Below are 21,010 nucleotides of genomic sequence, written 5' to 3'. Positions count from 1 at the left end.
GGTCAGACATCCATGATGAGATGGCTGACAGGCAGCGTGAGACCTTATCTAGGACTGAGGGAGACAGGTCAGGGGTGGGCAGATAGATTTCAGTGTCATCAGCATACAGATGGTACTGTAAGCCAAAGGAGGATATGAGACTATGGAGAGAGAAGGTGTACAGAGAAACTGGTCCAAGGACTGACCCTTGGGGAACACCAACAGTCAGAGTTACCATTGAAAGAAACTTGAAAGAAGCGGTCAGACAGATAGGAAGCAAACCAAGAGAGAGCAGTGTCTCTGATACCAGTGTAGCGCATGATTTGTATTAGGAGGGGGTGACCAACAGTGTCAAAAGCAGAGGAAAGATCAAGGAGAAGGAGCAGGGAAAAGTTGCTTTGAGACTTAGCTCTGATGAGGTCTTTGGCCACTTTAGTAAGGGCTGTTTTAGTGGAATGGGCAGCTCTAAAACCAGGCTGGAGGGGGTCAAGGAGAGAGTTGGTGCTCAGGTAATCAGTGAGTCTTTTGTAGGCAAGGCGTTCAAGACGTTTAGAGACATATGGGGGAAGGGAAATAGGACGGTAGTTAAGAGGGTAGGGAGGGGTCCAGTGAGGGCTTCTTTAGGATAGGGAGAATTATGACATGTTTGAAAGCTGAGGGGTATTTACCAGTAGAAAGGGAGAGGTTGAATAGTTCAGTCAGGGCAAGTCATGGGAAAGAATGTGTGGGAGCCAGGATGCAAAGTTATCCAAAAATTGTGATACTGGGCCAGGGCGACAGACAACAGCAACAATGAGGGGTAAGGGGCTAAAGAGACGGACAGAGTGGACTTCAAAAGAGGTGAAAATGAGAGAGGGTGGGGTAGGAAGGACTCTCCATGTACAGTTAGGTGAGCGAAGGAGACCCACACCACCCCCTACATTGTTGCCAGGTCTAGGGGTATGTGTAAAATGCAGGCCTCCATAGGAGAGAGCAGCAGCAGAGGCAAAATCAGAGGAGAAAAGCCAAGTTTCAATGAGAGACAGAAAGTTCAGAGATTTAGAAAGGAGAAGGTTGTGTATGGAGGTTAATTTTTTGCCAACAGATCGGGCATTCCATAGACTGCCAGAGAGAGGGTGTAAGGACTTATGGGTAGGGTGAAAAGGGATGAGGTTAGGAGAAGGGAGTGTCTTGCTGAGAGTATATGGAAGGGGGAGGCTGTGTGGGGGACCAGGGTTGGGTGAGATGTCACCAGAAAGTATCAGTAGGGAATAAAGGTGCAGGAGCACAGACAGAGAAATAAGGAGATTGAAGGAGCAGAGAGACAATGAGTTATCAGACTGGGGAGGACAGGGAGTAGTGCCAACAAAGAGAGGGCAGGGTGAATAATACATTTTTACAGATAATTGCGAACCATTTGCGTACATTAAACAATGTGGCAAACTGAAGTCCAGGAGAAGCAGTCCAGTAATATGGGTTCAAGTGAAGCTTGTAAACTTGCTGGGTTCCAGGAGTGGGATTGATGATTCAGTCAAAGAGCTGGTTTGATGAAATATCAGTTCAGAATGGCAGCAGCAGAGGATGTGTTGGGAGTCCAGATGGATAAATCAGTCCAAAGGCAGGAGATGGAAGTGGTGGAGAAAAATAGTATGTCCAAATCTGTTTCAATTCTTGTGTGAATTTACCTGAATTTGTTCCCATTGCACTTATAATTTTGGCACTTAACATTTGGGCACGTGACCAGGGTCCCAACGTGACCTTGCCTGTTGTTTAAATAGAAGTGATTTGGGCCCTGATTATGGATCGACAAGTGGATTTTTAATCAAGTGGAGTTGGAAAAAACAGGAGTTTGAAAACAAAAGGAGTTAAAACCTTATAGTAACCACAAGCTGTAAGTAAACATTTATAACTCCTTTTAAACAAAAATTGTAACTGGGAGAGTGGTAGCAAGGTGAAAAGTTTGGTTCAGTGCACAGTCTCATATGTATGCACAAATGGAGCAACAACTCCTAGGTGAATACCGCTGTGAGATATGTGAGAAAGTTGCCTTTCTGGTATCTCGCATTTGAGAGCTGGGGAAACGCATTGCAACACTGAAATCACTGGATAACCTTGAGAGGGGTCTCCTGCTCACTGAGCAGGGAGTTAATGGCTTAGATGTAGAGGGTGGTGAGGTTAATCAGGATGAGCATGTAGGGAGTTGGGTTAATGTAACTAGAGGGAGTGGTAGGGGCCCCCAGAAAGGAAGGCCAGCCCTGTGTTTGAGCACCCCAACATATTTGCCAAGTTGTGAAGATGTGCAGGTGGCAGACCCAGTGGTGGCAACTCTAGATGTTACTGCTTCCCCTAACAGCCCGGAGAGCAGCACATCTAGTAGTGGTGGGAAGGGAAACGCAGGAAGGAAAAGACAATTGGTAGTCATAGGGGATTCTAGCATCAGGAGGACAGATAGAATAGTTTGTCGCCCGTATCCCTTCAACCAAATGGTTTGCTGTCTCCCTGCTGCCAGGGTTCGGCATGTGGTGGACCGAGTGGACAAACTACTTGGAGGGGCTGGACAGGACCCAGCTGTCTTGGTCCATGTTGGAACCAATGACAATATAGATGGAAGTTGGAGAATCCTTAAAAATCAGTTTAGGGAACTAGGTTTCAGGCTAAAGAAAAGGACCTCCAAGGCTATATTCTCTGGAATATTGCCAGTGCCATGCGCAACACAGGAAAGGCAGAGGGAGCTTAGGCAGCTAAACACATGACTTAAGTCCGGGTGTAGAAGGTAAAAGTTTGAGTTCATAGAGCACTGGGCTGACTTTTTATTGGGGTACAACCTGTATGCCAGAGATGGTTTGCCTCTAAATGAAAGGGGGTCTGCTGTACTAGGGGAAAGATTTAGGGGAATGGTGGAGGGATATTTAAACTAGGACAGAGAGGGGTGGGACAGTCAAATAAGGTGGCAGAAAGGTTAGTCAGGGGTCAGACACTAGTGGAGGGTGGATTGGGGATAGTTGGGGGGAGGTTATGGATAATTGTAAGGAGCTTCCCATGTTACAAACAAACATTGGATTGTGCAGTACTTATTGTACTGAAAAACAAAATGATTTGGCAAACAATGATGGTAAAAGCAGAAATCGTTTAAAGAGCCTATTCACCAATGCTAGAAGTCTAGCAAGCAAGTGGGGGAGTTGGAAGCATTAATGAGTGAGGAGAATTATGACTAAGTTGGTATTGCTGAATCCTTGCTTTGTTCTTCGCATGACTGGGCTGTCAATATTCCTGGGTATATTCTCTTTCATAAAGACAGAGTCAAATGAAAGGGTGGGGGTGTCTGTCTGTATGTGAGAAGTGATCTAAAAGTGAATGTGAAAGAAGAAATTGTGGATGGAACAGGTGATGAGGTTGAGGCATTATGGGTGGAGTTAAATTTGGGGTTGAATTACACACAATTAATGATTGGAGTCTGCTATAGACCCCCCAGTGCTAAGGAAGAAATAGAAAATCAACTACTAGCACAGATAGAAAAAGTAGAAGTGTTTTAATCATGGGAGATTTCAACTACCCTGGCATTGACTGGAGTAAAGGCACTACAGGAACAGCAAAAGGGAGGAAAATTGTGAATTTAATACAAGATAATTTTATGGTAGAGTTTATAGAAGCCCCAAATAGAAATGATACTCTGCTGGACCTAGTTCTTTCTAATAATGCAGAGCTTATAACAAATGTGCAAATAAAAGAGAATCTGGGTAGCAGTTACCATACTATGATTTCATTTAATGTAATCTGTAAACATGAAAGATAAAAACATTTAATTTTAATTTAAGAAAGCAAATTTTCAGTTATTAAGAGCGGTTCCCTGTGACTTGGACAGGGAGACAATATTGTCCTCAAAGAACACAGAGTAGGAATGGGAATGTTTCAAGTCTGTTCTACAAAAGCAAACTGAAAAATCTATTCCAATGGGTAAAACGTTTAGGAGGCTAAAATTAAAACAAAGCTATGTGGCTCACAGCTGATGTTAAAAAAGCCATAAGGAACAAGAAAAGGGCATTCCAAAAATATAAAAATGAAGGATCATCTCTTCATCATTTGAAACCTATAAAGAATATAAAAAAAAGATGTAAAAAGGATATAAAATGTGCAAAACTTCAAAATGAAAGACAGATTGCAAAGGAACGTAAGGCAAACCTCCCAAAACTTTATTAACTTTAACATATTAATAGCAAAAATATCAGATCTGAGCATGTAGACCCCTTAAAGGATGTTGCTGGGTTGGTAACTAGGGATAAAGACAAGGTAGATTTACTAAACTTTTTTTTTTTTTTTTAGCTCTGTGTACACGAAGGAAAATGGCAGAGCTCAAGTCCAAATTCATAATAGCAATGTTACTGCCTTAAATGAGTTACAATGGCTCAGAATTGATATGATTGAGGAACAGCTGGGAAAAATTAGGGTTGACAAAGCACCTGATGGATTTCATCTACGTGTCCTTAAATAGCTGAGCTCAGTTATTTCAAAGCCATTTTTTTCTAATTTTTAGAGACTCTTTAGTCACTGGCAAGGTACCGATGGATTGACGTAAGGCCAATGTGGTTACTATCTTCAAAAAGGGAGCAAAGTCATTACCAGGTAACTACAGACCCGTTAGTTTAATGTCCATAGTTGGAAAGGTCTTAGAGAGTTTGATAAAGGAGTTTCTGCTAGAAAATAATATTATAAGTGATAGCCAGCATGGCTTCAAGAAAGACAATAGTTGTCAAACAAATGTACTCTCTTTTTATGAGGAAGTAAGTAAACAGGTAGACAGTGGAAAAGCAGTTGATATAGTGTACTTGGACTTTGCTAAAGCATTTTAAATGTAAAATAAATAGTCCAAACCTTTCAGGGACTGGTTGCTGCGCGTTGCTTTTGCTCTTTAGGCATAGTAATTGGGGTTACTGTGCGGGAACTCGATGATATTGCGGGAACTCTCGATAACGCAACAATTCAATTAGGCCGGATCCAAAAATAAATAACTAGAGGGCCGTTGGGCCAGACTGGAATACTGGCTAGGCCATATCTGGACTAAAGGCCGGAGTTTGCCTACCTCTGAGGTAGACCGTGGAATAGCAGTTGATATAGTGTACTAGGACTTTGCTAAAGCATTTGACACTGTACCCCACAGACGGTTAATAAGCAAGTTAGGGTCAAAAGGTTTAGAAAAGTCAATCTGAATAATGGATAGAGAACTGGCTTAAAGACTACATCCAGAGAGTTGTAGTTAATGATTCATACTCTGAATGGTCTTAGGTTATTAGTGGTGTACCCCAGGGTTCAGTGTTGGGACCTTTACTGTTTAACATCTTTATAAATGATAAAGAGTTTGGGATTAAAAATAACATTTCTGTGTTTGCAGATGACACCAAACTATGTAATGGAATTAAGTCCATACAGGATGTCTATAATCTAATAGCAGACCTGGATGTACTGTTAGATTGGGCAGCCAAGTGGCAAATGACATTGATAAGTGTAAAATTATGCACTTGGGAGCTAACAACATGCATGCTTCATACTGTCTAGAGGGAATACATTTGGGGGAGCCCACCAGGGTGACGTGGGGGATTCCTTGTGCACGGAGTCCGGTGTCGGTGTGGGCTCCGTGTAGAGCACGTTCTTGGAATCAGAGTAGGTTTAGTCCGTGCGGGTCCCACACAGCTTACCCTACTATAATAACGTAGGGGATTCCCAGTGCACACATGGGCACTCCCATCCTGCCGATTAATGCCCACAAGTAGCGACGATAATTGCAAGGCAGTTGATCAACTCTAATGAAATACATGATTAAAATCGCTAGGTGTAAGCACGCAAATTAAAGCCATTGGCAAATAAAGGAAACATTAAAGAGATGAAGGTGCAGGCACTTCTTGTTTAGAGCTGTTCTTTATGTTCAGCGAGAGACAGATTATGGTTATGATAATCCCAGTACGTCATGGAAGAGGAAAAGGGCAAAGTCAAATTGGTCCCCCCGTAGGGTTTTTTTTTTTTTTTTTTTTTTTTTGTAAAGTTGCTGATCACATGGGCAGCATCTATATCATTGTTTCATGACCTTTTTAGCATAGGGTAACTACATGAAATACCTTCTAGGTCTTCTAGGAAACCCTGGTATAATTACTATATCCACAGCTCACCATACATTAGTGGTCAGTGATAAGAATGTGTCTTATATTACTGGTGAAAGAATGTCACTCTTATAGATAGCCAAAAAGATCATTGGTGTCATTTAAACTGACCTGAAAGTCATAAACTGCTCATTGCACAAGGAACTGCCTAGCAACCTCTGGAGGAACCCTGGTTGAAAAACACTGATCATTCAGCCACAAGGCAAATTTTATGGGGTGCCATGGGGTAAATTTTGCATGTAAAGAAAGCAGTTGGGGGACATGAAGAAGCAGTAATTGTATTCCACCCATCTGTCAGTCTGAACATAAATGTACAGACCTTAACCCCCCCTAGCGTTCTAATTCTGTCAAATGATACAATTTTTTTGCATAGAAATTTGTTGTTTATATTGTGGTATGATAATTATATTTATTATATTATAACCGGAAATTATAATCAATTATAAAATTTGTACTTTTATTTTTATTATGTTTTGTTGTGTTTTTTACTGTAAAAACCATTTAAAAGCAGACTACATTGTAATCTGCTTTTAAATTTCCCGCCTGGCCACACCCCCAGACATCACGCCACTCGCATCACGCCGGAAGATGTGACATGGCTTCTGCATTGTGCATCACATCTTCTGGGTGATGCGAGCAGCAAGGAGTGTTGTTGGATGCAGGGGGTGAGCCAGGACGGGACATCGCCACTCGCATCACCCGGAAGAATTGGATATCGATACGCCTACTTCCTGGAGACTGTTGTTCACTTGGTTGGCTGTTGTGAATGGGGTTTTCTTCACCATGGAAATGATTCTGCGATCATCCACCACTGTTTGTCTTCCGTGGACGTCCAGGTGTTCTGGCGTTGCTGAGTTCACCAGTGCTTTGTTTTTTCTCATGATGTACTATACAAAAACTTTGTACAAATACAGATTCATATATTCAAATAAAAAAACATAATAAATAGTCTCATTACATTCTAGTATATATAACAATCCTGTGGACACCTATTTCATACTAGTGATTTTTTTCATACTAGAGATTATCTCCTATAAGGAAATATTTCTATTTTACAGTGCATTAAATTTCTCTAAGCGATTACTGTGAAATATTCCATTTTATTTTCAACTGTCTCCTTCCTTTTTTACATTTTTCCTTCTACAAAAAAAAATTAAATATCTTTCTGATCTGGTCCTATAGCCTTTCTTCACCAAGTTCTCACCAACTCATTTTCTTTCTCCATGTTAGTTATATCTCCCCAATGTTTAATTGGTACAACCAAAAATTATATACCTTCTTTAGGTGTTGCCTTTACCTTATGTAAATTTAGCATTATACCATGTGGAGTGGTGATGCGGTTGTAAAACTCGACCCAAATCTTCCTGATCTAAAGTGTATTCCATATAGGAGTACCATTTATCAAGGAACTTATCTCCTTTTAATTCCTCTACCTCCAAGAATTCCTTATAATATAGCATCTGCTTTGTAGATTCAATAATTTTCAATTTAGGTGGATCCTTATGGATCCATTGCAACAATATTGCTCTGCATGTTCCTTTCTTTATATTTCTTTCTTGTGAGTCCCAGTTCCCAAATACACACACACAGTAATGGTTCCAAAACCAATTTTACTTTTGTTATTCTTGTAATATAGGCTAGTACATTTTTCCATTATTTTTGGATTTGGTTACATTCCCATAAACTATGTTGAGGTGTAACTTTTTCATGCTCACGTTTTAAACATTTTTTACTTGAGTCCATATATTGGATAAAATGTATTGGTCAAAATACCTTTTTAAGCTCTATGAAGTATTTTAAACTGAGTCTCTCTCCAAATTTCATTTTGAATTATTCTACAGATCATATTATATCCTTGCACCTCTTTATCATAAAGATCTGGGATATCAACATTTTTTTGCCATCCCTTAGTAGATCCCCCTTACCAATGGTTTAGAATAATATGACTGCAACCTAGGATATATAGGGGATATAGATGACAATATGAGTGATACAAAATCATCAAATTTATCACGGTTTATTACTTTTACTGGATCTTGCATCTGTGTTTTACAAAATTTTAAGAACTGCAGATTACATATTGGGTGTGCTGCTCTTAATGGTAAGGCAAAGTATTGTATCATGGTTCTCCAATTAGTCTGCCTAGAAAAGGCCAAAGAAAAAAAATCACCTACTGTCCTTAGTCCCTTATTAGCCCATATTAGATAACATTTATAATCTAATCTCTGAAGAAATTATGGATATCCCTTAACCCCCTAGCGTTCTAATTCTCTCCGTCTTTCCATGCAAAAAAAGCTTAAAATTTTTTTTTGCATGGAAACTTTTTTTTTTACATTGTAGGCTATAATTCTTATGCATTACTCACCAAAACATGTCCAATATTTAATAAATGTAATAATAAACTTTGAATAAAAAAACAAAAACAAAAATCTGTTAAAAAAAAAATGGTGAAACTTGTAATGTAACTGTACAGTAGCATGTATTATCTAATATATATATAATCAAGATTTCTTTGTATTTGACTCATTACAGCTATTTTGTATTGAATCCAATACAAAAATTTTTGAATTTCCCGCCGTTCCTCCCGCACCGATGCATGCACTGACGTCACCGGGAAACCCCGGGGATCGTATCTGCATGCGCCGGCTGGAGATCGGAGGAGAAGGACGTGTTTTTTTTTTTTTTTTTTTTTTTAAGTTTAAAGTGACCCCGAGTGTGACTCAGGATTACCGCTTTTTGCATAGAAGATCTACCCTGAGCCACACTAGGGATTACTGCTAGGGGGGTTAATTGGTAGATACTTAGACAGGGAACATGGCAATTCCAGTTTGCGTCTAAATTCTCTCCAAGTGATTATAGTATCTTGAATGAGAATATTATGTTTAAGATCCTGAGGTAGTTGTGAAATTTTATTATGCAGTAATGCTGTTAAATGCCACGCATATACCGAGGCTTGTTCCAATTGAGTATTTGAATGGTAAGGTAACATATAACATGTCTAAGATTGCAAGCTAAATTTTACAATCTAACATTGGGGAAATTTATACCACCTTTCAATACTGGAATGTATAATTTAGTCAATGAAATTCTAGGCCTTTTTCCCAACCATATAAAACGAATAAATGCTTTATTTAAAGCTTATGTTTCAACAAAAGTGGCATAGTTTGTAGTAGATACAGAAGACAAGGGAAAGAAACTATTTTAATAAGGTAACAACGTCCCATCAATGATACAGGCAACTTTTACCACAAATGTAATTCCCTATATATTTTATGAAACAGTGGATAATTCAATTTATAAAGGGACGTTGGTGTTTTTGGTGTTGGTGGGGGTGTTATACTTATACATATACCCAAATAAGTGATATCTTTAACAACAGTAAAAGGGCATGTGTGTATCCATTGTCTTTCCCTTTTTGAAAAATTAATTTTCAAACCTGCTACTTCCCCAAATAGTTTTATTATATATTGTATTTTAATGATATCTCTTGAAGGCTCAGCAGTAAATAATACAATATCATCTGCAAACATGCCGCTCCGATTACCTCATTATGCATTTTTATCTCATGTAAAAAATCCACTGTCTCTAGATATCCTAATAATAGTTCAATAGTAAAATTAAATAGAAGTGTCGATAGAGGACACCCCTGTCTCGGTCCCCTTCCTAATGGTATAAAGCTTGATAGGAAACCAGGTGTATTGATTCTTGCTCGGAGGTTCAGATACATAGCTTTTAGTAAACTATATTAAGGCCTCTGTATATCTATTTTTTCTAATACCTTAACCAAGGAATATGCACATTATCGAAAGCCTTCTCGGCATCTTATACTTATAATTGCCAAGTCTAAAGTAGGATGGCATTTGGCATATTCTAAGACTGGAAGCACTCTATGAATATTTATTACTGCAGATCTACCTTTAACAAACCCTACTTGCATGGGGGTTATTATACATGGTAAATATTTTGTAATCTATCTGCTAATATTTTAGAGAGTAATTTGGCATCCAGGTTTATCATTGATACTGGGCAATAGGATGAAGGTTGTCTAGGATCTTTGCCCGGTTTTGGAAGAACTATTTGCTTCCTTTCCCGAAGGAAGGTATGTTCCAGTCTGCCACATCAATTTATAGACATTTCCTAAATCTTCCATAATATCTTCTTTAAGAATTTCGTAATATTCCGCTGTCAGCCCCTCCAGGCCAGAGGCTTTACCATTTACCAAACTGTCTATGGCTCCTTTCAATTCCTGTTCGGTAATTTCAGCATTAAGAAATTCCCTTTGTTGCTGTCGTAAACTGGGCATCTGCACTGTATCAAAGCAGTTTGCCTCCTTATTTGGTGTTAACACTTGCTTCCTATATAATTGAGTATAAAACATTTTCGATATATTATTATTATCTTTAGGTTGCATGGTTACTTCCCCGATATATAATGCTGGAATATATGTTTGATTTCTTGTGAGTGTCGTGTGAGTTTAGCCAAGAGTTTTCCAGCCTTATTACCAAGTTTATGGAATCATAAATTAAATTATTATTTTTTTTTAATATCTTTTTTTCTGCTCATTTATTGAATTTGGTTTTGGCTTTTAACCAAATTTATTTCCAGGGAATGGTTTTGGCTTGACACAACATTTGCAAAGCTGTAATGTAGGCCTCCTCCGTTTTTTACTAGTTTCCACATAAGATATAATGCATCCTCTCATGTACGCTCTCCCTGGCTCCCAAAATAGGATCAGAACAGCTTTATGCTTCAAATTGGTAGTTGTATACGTGTGCCAAGCTGATTTTATTTCCACTTGAAATGCCGTATAATTTCCTAAATGTTGGGAACCTCCATAACCATGATTTTCCCTTTGGCTGTATTTCTTTCAAAGACACTGCTATGGGGGCATTGTCAGATAATGCTATAGTCAAAATATCTGGCTTCTCAAAAAACGATAGCAATGCTGGATTGGGAGGCATGTACACACAAATAAAATGTATTTTGTTTTTGAAATGGAAAATTACATTGCCAACAATCATATACGTTGGTAGCCTGCACAAAATCTCTCAGTATGATGCCTGAATACAGTGAAACTGCTTTTATTCCTTGAGAATGTCCTATAGTTCTATCTTCATTAACATACATAACTGAAATAAAGTCCCCTCCTACAAGTTTGTTAACATTAGGCTCCCGAAGGAGCCTACTGGTAACATCTTGAAAAAAACAATATGGTGGGGAGAGTTTGGTGCATACACATTATAGAGTGATAACTCTACCCCCAGAAACTTCAAATTAATTTGACCTCATCCACTTCTGGATCAACTAGTTCACAATTAGGATTCCTATGAAGAAGAATAAGTACTCCTGCTTTCTTTCTTAACGCTGGGCAACCGATCACCTTACCTACCCGAAATTTTTTTTATCCTATCAAATTCATCTATATGCAAGTGGGTTTCTTGTAAGAGTGCAATGTCTGCCCTCTGTCTTTTTAAATGTCCTAAAACAGACATTCTCTTATTGGGAGACCTTAATCACTTAACAGTTTATTATATTACCTTAACCATAGCAATATTACATGTTTTACCAAAAGGAACATTATATTAATCAGTATTTTTATGTACCCGTACATCTCACCCCTATTGTCCATTTCTTCCAAATAGACTCGCAGTGTCCCTTTATAGATATTCAACATTATATTCCAAATAGTAGATCTTCCAAGATTTCTTTCTTTTATTCCTGTGAGGGCAATGCATGGAAGTGGAGTGCCTAGAAATGGCTAATGACCAGGCGAGAGAGAAAAAAAAAATTTGAAATTATCAAAAAATAATAAAAAAAAAAATTTTAGTAGACTTTTTTTTATCTAATGGGTGACATTTTATAATCAGAACTATTTATTCAGAGATCCACACCCGACAAATAACATATCTTTGAATATTTTTTCTTTCTATTCTTTTCTTGTTGTGTTTGACTGCGTGTGTGATTTATTTATTTATTTTTTTTTTGTGCTTTATGTGATTCAACAATATCCGATAATTGGTTAGAAGATGTCAGTTCCTTTGTTTGCTCTGAAGTAAAGAGCCTATCTCCCAAAAAGATTCAGCTCCCTTAAAGTTTGTAAATACATGACTTCTGATGAACTTTCATTGGAGTTTCTCCATTGAGAGTTCATCTGAGTTCAGTTCCAACAGTCACCGGGCTGTACTTATCATTGATAAGCACAGCCCGGGGAGTGTGGGAACTTGCGGTCACAGCTGATAGGAGGCACGCGAGTGCTTTCAATCAGCTGAGACTGCAGATGAACTCTCAACCTCTAGTGCCTGGGGATCGCAAACAGGAGGATTCCTAGAGCTGCAAGAATTAATTCTCCATTTCTCCATTGGGAGTTCATCTGCAGTTCAGTTCCCACGGTCACCAGGCTGATAAGTACAGCCCGGTGACCATGGAAACTATGCAGTCACAGCTGGTAGGAGGAAGCACGCGAGTGCGTCCAGTTAGCTGTGACTGCAGATGAAGTGCTTTTCCATATGTGTTCTTGAAAAGAGATTCTCTATCCATGAACACTGTGTTCTTGAAAAGAGATTCCTTTTATAAGAACACTGTGTTCTTGGATAGAGAATCTCTGTGCAAAAACACAGCCCCAGCGTAACTGTAGTATGTAAAAGTATTTGGGAGCGGAGCTGTCAGCAGTTCCACAGTTCCCAAAAAGAACCTGAACCCCACCAAAGACTTTAATGGTGTTCGAATTAGGCGTTCGATCACCCGAAAAATATCAGGCTACACGATCGAATAGGTGCTGAATCGAACGCTTAGCTGTTCGACCAACACTATTGATCTGTCTGCATATTCACGATACCGTGCATTGATAGGCCTAGGAACATTGCTCTCTTTCCTCTGCTGTCCCAAGCGGTATACTTGCTGTACTTGGCATGGTTTATTAATCCTCAGTTGCTGTGGGATAGTATTAGAGCAAAAAGCTGTTCCAGAGAAAACTTTTCCTGGATTCCTACCAGTCGCAGATTATTTATACGATTGTTATTCTCCAGTTCATCAGTCCTAACGGACAAACTATCTATACGTTAAATAATTTTTATTATAGTACTCTGTGCCTTTCACTGTGGTAATTTTATCTTCAGCACTGTGTATACGCTGGGACTGCTCATTTAACTCTTGCCTGATCGTTAATATTCCTTTTCTTATTGCTATATCTTAGCTTCTTGTAGTGTAGGTTTCAATAACACAGCTACCACATCTGCAATTAATGCATGGTCAGACACAATAGAACTTACTCGATCAGAAAATAATATTGTATCCTGCTGAGGTTGTATAAGAGGGGATTCCACCATCTTAGCAGGCATCATGTTTTTTTTGTTGCTGCTTCGGTGATTGGGGGTGCTCAGCCGATGTTTTCCCCAGAAATTTCTCCATCTGTACTTCTGTTTTTGGTTTAGCATATTTTTCTCCCCATATACTGAACAGTACAGAACAGCTGACATCCTCTAAAAAAGTCTCATATAAACAGAAAGCCTATGCATTACAATGCCCCCCTATCAACAGAGTGAATATTAAACTAGCAGCAGCTGTTAGTGTATCAAATGAAGGGCAGGAGCCTCCATGTCACACTGCATGTGTGTCTGCATAAAGAGAAAAAAAAAAAAAAAAACTAGCAACAGCTGGAATTGTATGAGTAGCATGACTGTTGTATGCAAGAGCCCTCCTTTAACCAACACACTTCTTCCCCTTACAGCAAAACCCTTCCAAATAACAGACACCTGCGGGTATGGTGAAAATGGCCTTATGGCCGTTTATTATTTTACAACTTTGTAACCATATAAAGACTGTAACTTTTTTTTACTTTACAACCATCTCTATAATATTAACAATCAGGTGATCCAAATTCCTCCCCTCAGGTGGCAGGTCCTCGCAAGCTTTATCTCCAACACCTTTCTAACAGCTCCCAGATGCCACCCCATCGTTTTGGGAACAATATCAATCACGCATATCATAACCAACCTTACCAAATCCTAAACCCTTTACAACATTTTGGAGACCCCATACCATAGTTGGCTCTCCACATACCAACATTTACCCAAACCAACACCACCATACCTTGTCCCACGAGGACCTCACACCACCACTGCACCACAAGTATAAAACCTTATACTTGTGCGCCCCTCCACACCCGCAGAGCCCGAAGTATCCCTTCCTGCTGTCCCATACACTACAAATCAATCCCCACTGCATTTAAATGAACCCCATCACCTCAAAGATGCAATGGGGGTAATCTGCCTCTAACTCACGATTGCGAACAATACCCCCATTCCTAACAATGAACCTCCCTATTAACCTTGACTCAGGACTGCCACCTGGTCCTGGCCACCATCTCTGATTACACTATCATCTTGGGGAATGCAGTGTGCAACTTCAAGAAGTCCCATTTAATGTCCCTGATAAGCTCTCTCATGGACCTAACCCCCAAATCATTGCCACCAACGTGAATTTCAACTATATCCGGTGGCCTATCCATCCTGGAAAAACGATGGATTTCGGGCAGCACCCTTCCCTACAACATGCCAGGGACCCCAATCCAGCGAAGTATTTCCTCTGCACGTGATATGATCAGCTGGCGACCCTCAGGGCGGACCGCCACCTTCCTGGCTCCCCAGCACACGTAGCAACAACCTACAATCCAGATTAACCCCAAAGCCACTCCTAAAGAAAAACAAACACAAGAACACCAACCAATAATGTAATCCCCCTTTAACACCCCCACCCCATCCCACACAAAACCTCAACACATTTCCAATAAATGCGGCCTCACATACAACCGATACCGCATTGAATCCCACCCACCAATTCTTTTTATCATAACCCGGCCCAAACCCCATCTGGCTGCCTCCGTTGCTGCCCCAATGCGAAAGGAGTGAGTGGCATACTCACCCCTCCTCCTGCAAGCACCACCTGAACATGGCTAAGAACTGGTACCTTGACAGTGCCGACCCATTCACATGGATCAGTATTGGTCCTCCCTTTTTTGGCTGCACCCACAACAATGCCTCAACAGCCCTTACCGGACAGGCCTAAGCTCCTCCAATCCTGCCCAGCTCCACCCTAAAACCCCTCCCTTCCTTATGAGTCTTGGACCTATGAATCTGCACCCACACTGCATCCCTCCCACACTGAACATCTTCCGCTTGCAAACCCCTTGCGGACGTTTTGGACATACTTACCAATTCACTGATCTGAAATGACCCAAGGAAGGCCAATACAAACACCACCCTAAAAAACACCGCCTCATATTCCGACACGCAAATCCTGCCCAAACGGCGCCATAAGGAATTTAACAACTGAAAAGATACCGCACGCCGGGTGTCAATTGCCACCCATCCTTTCTAATAACCCTTCAGTGCCTGCCGCACAATAAATGATTTGGTAGCATCCTGTAGACCCCAACATTTAAACCAAAAGGCCAGACCGGCTATCTTTTTATTCAACCCAGAAACCGACAGACTATGCTCAATTGCACCATTCTGACCATACCTTACATTCTGCACCATTCTGACGTGCCAACTGTGTAGACCTAGCTTCTGACTCCCTAGAATTCCTGAGGGCAAGGGGTCCTCGCATTAAAGCGCAGGCACAACAAAACCAAATATCTTAAGTAAACCTAACATCGGTGGGGATGAAGCAGACCATTTATTCACTGCCTGCCCCACCCTCAGATTGTCACAGTGAAAACGAAAGCGCTTCTTTGCAAAATGACAACCCCACAATTCAACCGCCAGCACAATAGGGAACAATTCCAACAGAACCAAATTTCCCACCAAACCAGAATCCACCCAGTCCTGCAGCCAAGGGCCTGCACTCCATGCGCCCTAAAAATACCACTGTTTTTTTCGGGTGCCAGGGGGACCCCAAACCTTTCAGTCACCAACTGTAGAGTGGCCAGCAACACCCTGCACAACCTAGACTCTGTTTGACCCACACACAAGAAACCATCTAAATAATGTAATACAGATAGCATTTCTGCTAAATCGGGTACCACCCCCTCAAGAATGTGCTGAACATTTCAAACAGCGCGCAGGAAACCGTGCAGCCCATGGTAAGACATCGGTCCACAAAAAAAAAAAAAACCCTTCCCATGTGCAACCCAACCACCTCTCACTCTCAGAATGGACCGGGACCCTCATTAAATTGCCAGCAGGTCCCCTTTCGTGGCAGGGCCGAGAAACCAAAGGAGTTCTGGCTTCCGGCCCACTCACCTTTGCCAAGGTCATTAATCGCATCCAGAGCCCTATGTCCTTGTTGTCCCACCCCAAGGTAGGGCAGACCGCCATCCTTTGCCTGAATTGTTCATCATTTTTCAGCCAGGCTTGTTCCCCATACACCCTATAAGCCTCACTGATACCCTCCAGATATCCAAAGAGCCGAGCAATACCAGTCTTCCACTTCCAGCTTCAGGTGATGTCTCTCCCTTGACCCCTGACCTCCGGGCATGCAGGCGTAGCCAACTCCGCCCCTCTGTGGGCTCCGCCTTTGAGGGGGATTCCTTCCAGAGCCCCCCACCGGCACAGTAAATGCCTGTTTGGGGCTTGGGGCTCACATTGCGCCACCGAGCCCTGGGGACCAACGGACTCAGGCGCTCCAGAGGCCGAGACCTCCCAGGCCGTACAGCCTCAGATCCAGCAACCCCTGAGGTCAACGAGGTCCCCTGCATCGCCATGGCCACCTGTTCCTGCAATCAGCCTGGACCTTTTTTCAGACTTTATTTACACAAACATTTCTGTGTAAATAAGTAATCTCCTTTCCTCGCTGGCTTTTGGCCTACTGGAGCCTCCATCCCACACTGCCTGCGTGTCTGCAATATCGTCGGCATGAAGATCAGGCGAGAGTGAGTCTCCGTGTCACGCTGCTACCCGATGAGACGCCGGAACGGGAAGTCCCCTAACTATTCAAAACACTCAAAACAAGTTTAAAAAACAAAAGCTGCTATTGTGCTAAATGGTAGGCAAAGTATAAAATGTAGCAACATACATTTGGATAACACAGCAAACAAGAGGCCCCCCCCTCCTCCTCCTCCTCCTCCAAGAAAAATAAGACAAAGGAAAAAGCAAGGTGGACAAGCTGTGGGACTACTGACAATGTGGGATCCTCAGGCACTAGGGGTTAAATGCGGATAAGGCCCCTTATTCACCTCTAGTGCTCCGTGATTGGCTGAGCAAAGGGGATCCCTGATGATGCTTGAGCCATCATCAGGGTTTCCCCTGTTCATCTATTCAGCACTAGAGGTGAATTGGGAGACTTGTCCTCATTTAGGCCGTGGGAATCATCCTTTCATTGTGGAATAACCTGTAAAAAATAAAAACAGGTACACTAAACACACTCATTTAATAAATGACTTTAAAGCCTCCTCTTATTTTTTACACATAATTTTTCCCCTTTCAGGGAATGAGTAAGGGGTTTTATGTACCTCCCCAGGGTGAGGTAGCAGAGATCTGGGAGTTTCCTTATTAAAGGAGGCTTCCAGATTCCAAAGTCCTGCTAAAAACACTTAAAAAAGCCCTCATTTTTTTCAATCGAAGCTTTCTTAAAAAGCTTGCAATCGCTTGTAAAAGTGCATAAAAACACATATAAATGTGGGAGAAATATGAAAGGACATATATATATATATATATATATTCAAATTTTATACTATATTAATATGTATTTATATATTTATCATAGATATCTATACGTGTATGTGTGTGTGTGTGTATAGAAGCAATCAACAACTTGGGTGGATGATCTAGTCCACTGGCAAATGCGAGGTCTCACCTGCCAGAGTTTGCAGGGATTTATCACCAGGCGGATCCTCGGGTCAGGCATCGTAAGCGTTTAGGTATGCAAACAGCTGAAATCAATTAACTTTCCAAACCTGAAAATATTAGGAACGCCGGGTGTTCTAATTCTTTCTGAACTTCCGTACTTCCATGCAAAAAGTGTTACATTTTTTGCATGGAAATTTATTTTAGATTGTAGGCTATAATTCACCGAATTACTCAATAATTACTTATAATTCACCAAATTACCGCATAACTCACCGAAATATGTCCAAAATTTATTAAAAAATTTTTTTATAAAACAAAAAAAAATCTTAAAAAAAATCTTTAAAAAAAATAGTGTATAATGTAATGTAATTGTACAGTAGCTTATATAATATATATATATATATATAATACAATTATATAAAGATTTCTTTGTATTGGACTCAATACAGCTTTTTTGTATTGAGTTCAATACAAAGTTATTTGAATTTCCCGCACCGACGAATGCAGCGACGTCAGCGGGAAACCCCAGAGATCATCACTGCACTCGCAGAAGAAGGAAGGGAGACGACGTGTCCGGAGGAGCTGCGGGGAACGGGGAAGTATATTATTTCAATTGAAATCCGATTGTCATACAATGTATGACAATCGGATTGCAATATAACGTTTGTTTAACCACCTGACAAAAGTTCAGGTTTATCACTTTTTGCAAGTGTTTTTACCCCAAACCAAGGTCGGGGTTAACGGCTGGGTGGTTAATAACCCACTGATTGCTGCTGTCTAAATTCTGTGTAACTGTATTTATCTTCATGTGTGTGCAATTAGTAATTTTATTTATGTTTGTAACTTATTGTATCTTTTTTTTTTTTTTTTTTTTTACCACAGGAAACATGAATACCATGCACAGGGCTTTGCAGCTTCCACATAGTATTAAAAATGCTACAGAAGTTCGCTTGGCTTTTGCTATAAATAGGTCCTACTTAGAGAGAAACTGGGTCCGGCTCTTTCGTCTGGTTCACCAACTCGACTGCCTACAAGCCTGTGCCTTCTACCGCCATCTGCCTGATTGCCGGAACCAAATAATACGCACTTACACACATGCCTACAGCAGTAGAAATTGTCACTTTCCACTTACTAAGCTTACCAGCCTCATAGCAGTTGACAGCCCTTTCCAGGCCAGCAATAAGTGCAAGAGGCAAGGACTGGTGGTTATTTCTGGAGAATGTGAATTTGTTGTATTTCACAAAGCTTCAATTAAGGATGTGGATCTGGAGGGCCCAGGAAGAGAGATTCAACTTGTGGAAAAGAAGAAAGAGAACCTGTCTTGGGCTGAAATAATGATGGGTCAGGAGAAGTTCACTGGGTAAAACTGCACTAACTCAAGGTCTTTTACTTGTTTTCTGTGAATTTGCACGTTTTACCATACATTGCCATATATTTTTAATGGGTTTCAGCTTTATAGTTAATATGAGCCATAAAGTAGAACTACGCTTACAAAGTAAAAAAAATTGTTAGCAGGTAGGTTCTTTATTGCAGAAGAGATAAGTGATGTCCCTTCTGTGGTAAAATTAGCTTACCTACCAGCTTGGAATTTTTTCCAAATGTTTGATTTTTGGGGGTGACTATCCCAACCATAGGTATCAGTAAGTAAGTTTGTGTTCCATGCCCTTTCCTCACCTATTAAATAACATGTAAATTGTTTCTTAGGCATTGCCCCAGTGAGATACTGTGTGGGACCAATAGGATTGTATTAAATAAAAAAGTTATTGGATTTAGTTATGAAGTAATCAAACAAAGGGAACTGTGGCTCCATTCATATAGCATAATATTATTGAGAAGAGTATAATGGTTGCAACCAAATCTTAGGATGACATTTATGTAAGTTAATTGTAAAATGGCTGAGCTAAACCCTTATTATGGTGATGTGTTTCATGGGTAATAGCAGGATTATCTGCAAAACGCATGATAAGTTTTGTTTGATTACTTCCTAACTGAATCCAATAAAGTTTGTAATTCAATACAACACTAGTGGTCCTAAAACATATCCTGTTAAGGTTATGCTTAAGACACTACAGTATTTGTATGTTAGTTTTTAAGTAAGTTCTCCTTGTAGGAGATTATTCATTCCCTATTTAATGTACAGCGCTGTGTAATATGTTGGCGCTATATAAATCCTGATTATTAATAATAATATTATTTCCCTGCAGGCAGCTATTCCAGGATTGTACACCGAGCTGCACATGAGCATCTCCGTGTACATTATAAAGAGTGTTGTGAACAGGCAGGTTGGTTGGTTTAATTGCAGAAGAGACAAAACTTGTCCATTCTGCAATAATGAACCTGCCTGATCACAATTTTATTATTTATTATTTTTGTAAAGTTGGTAATGCTTCAATTTAAACCAACTGCTGTTTTTGTATTTTTTTTAAATACTAGATGTTAGTTACCAAATGAAGAGTTGGAAAGAGTCTCTCTTTTTACAGAACAAGAAAATGGAAATACACACAAATTATTATATAAAATAAGATAACAGGAGCAATACTCCAAATACTTCTAGTTTGTATCTCATCTCCATACAAACTAGAAGTAGTTGGAGTATTGCTCCTAACTGTTATCTTATTTTATATAAAAATGTGTGTGTATTTCCATTTTCTTGTTCTGTAAAAAGAGAGATCATTTTCCTAAATACAAAATAAACAGTTTTACTTTTTGAAATTAAATTAAATGAAATTAAATTGTCATACGTTTATCCAGATGAATTTCTCTTTCCTCTGTTCCTTCTCATTATGCTCTTTTTGCCTGCTTCTCTGTATTTTGTTTTCTACATTTTCAATTACAAAGCTCTTTGTTGGGGCTTGTTCAGACTTGAGTTTTTTTCCAAGCACTTTTGAGCAGCTTTACTGCTCAAAAACGCTTGCAAAACACAGTTAACATTTAGCCGAATACATTTAATTATCCTCCTTTGACTTGCAACAGGAGGCGGCAGCATTTCCTTGAGGTTTTTTGGATGTTCAATACAGCATTCAGGGGGCGGTTTGCCACCTAAGTTGCCCCCATGGACTTGAATAGTAAGTGTTTAAAAAGTGCCCTCAAAAAATTGTACAGGCATTTGCAACTGCC

General features: G+C 40.1%; 1 protein-coding gene across 4 annotated transcripts in view; it reads left to right on the top strand.

Moving 5' to 3' along the window:
- SAC3D1 (SAC3 domain containing 1) overlaps nt 1-21,010 on the top strand; it is a 46,785-nt gene that overhangs the window by 6,478 nt on the left and 19,297 nt on the right. For 2 of the 4 annotated variants that reach the window (XM_072421365.1, XM_072421366.1), the window contains exon 3: nt 18,776-19,274. In XM_072421365.1, the coding sequence (XP_072277466.1) occupies nt 18,776-19,257 (482 nt within the window). In that variant the 3' untranslated portion in view covers nt 19,258-19,274. Of the gene's footprint in view, nt 1-18,775; nt 19,275-20,866; nt 20,959-21,010 lie in introns of all 4 variants that reach the window. The other 2 variants (XM_072421362.1, XM_072421364.1) reach the window with 2 other exon arrangements.

The sequence above is a fragment of the Pyxicephalus adspersus genome, chromosome 9 (assembly GCF_032062135.1).
Source record: "Pyxicephalus adspersus chromosome 9, UCB_Pads_2.0, whole genome shotgun sequence".
NCBI lineage: Eukaryota > Metazoa > Chordata > Amphibia > Anura > Pyxicephalidae > Pyxicephalus > Pyxicephalus adspersus.
Note: the sequence above shows the minus strand (reverse complement) of the source record. Positions and strands in the feature narration are given on the sequence as shown.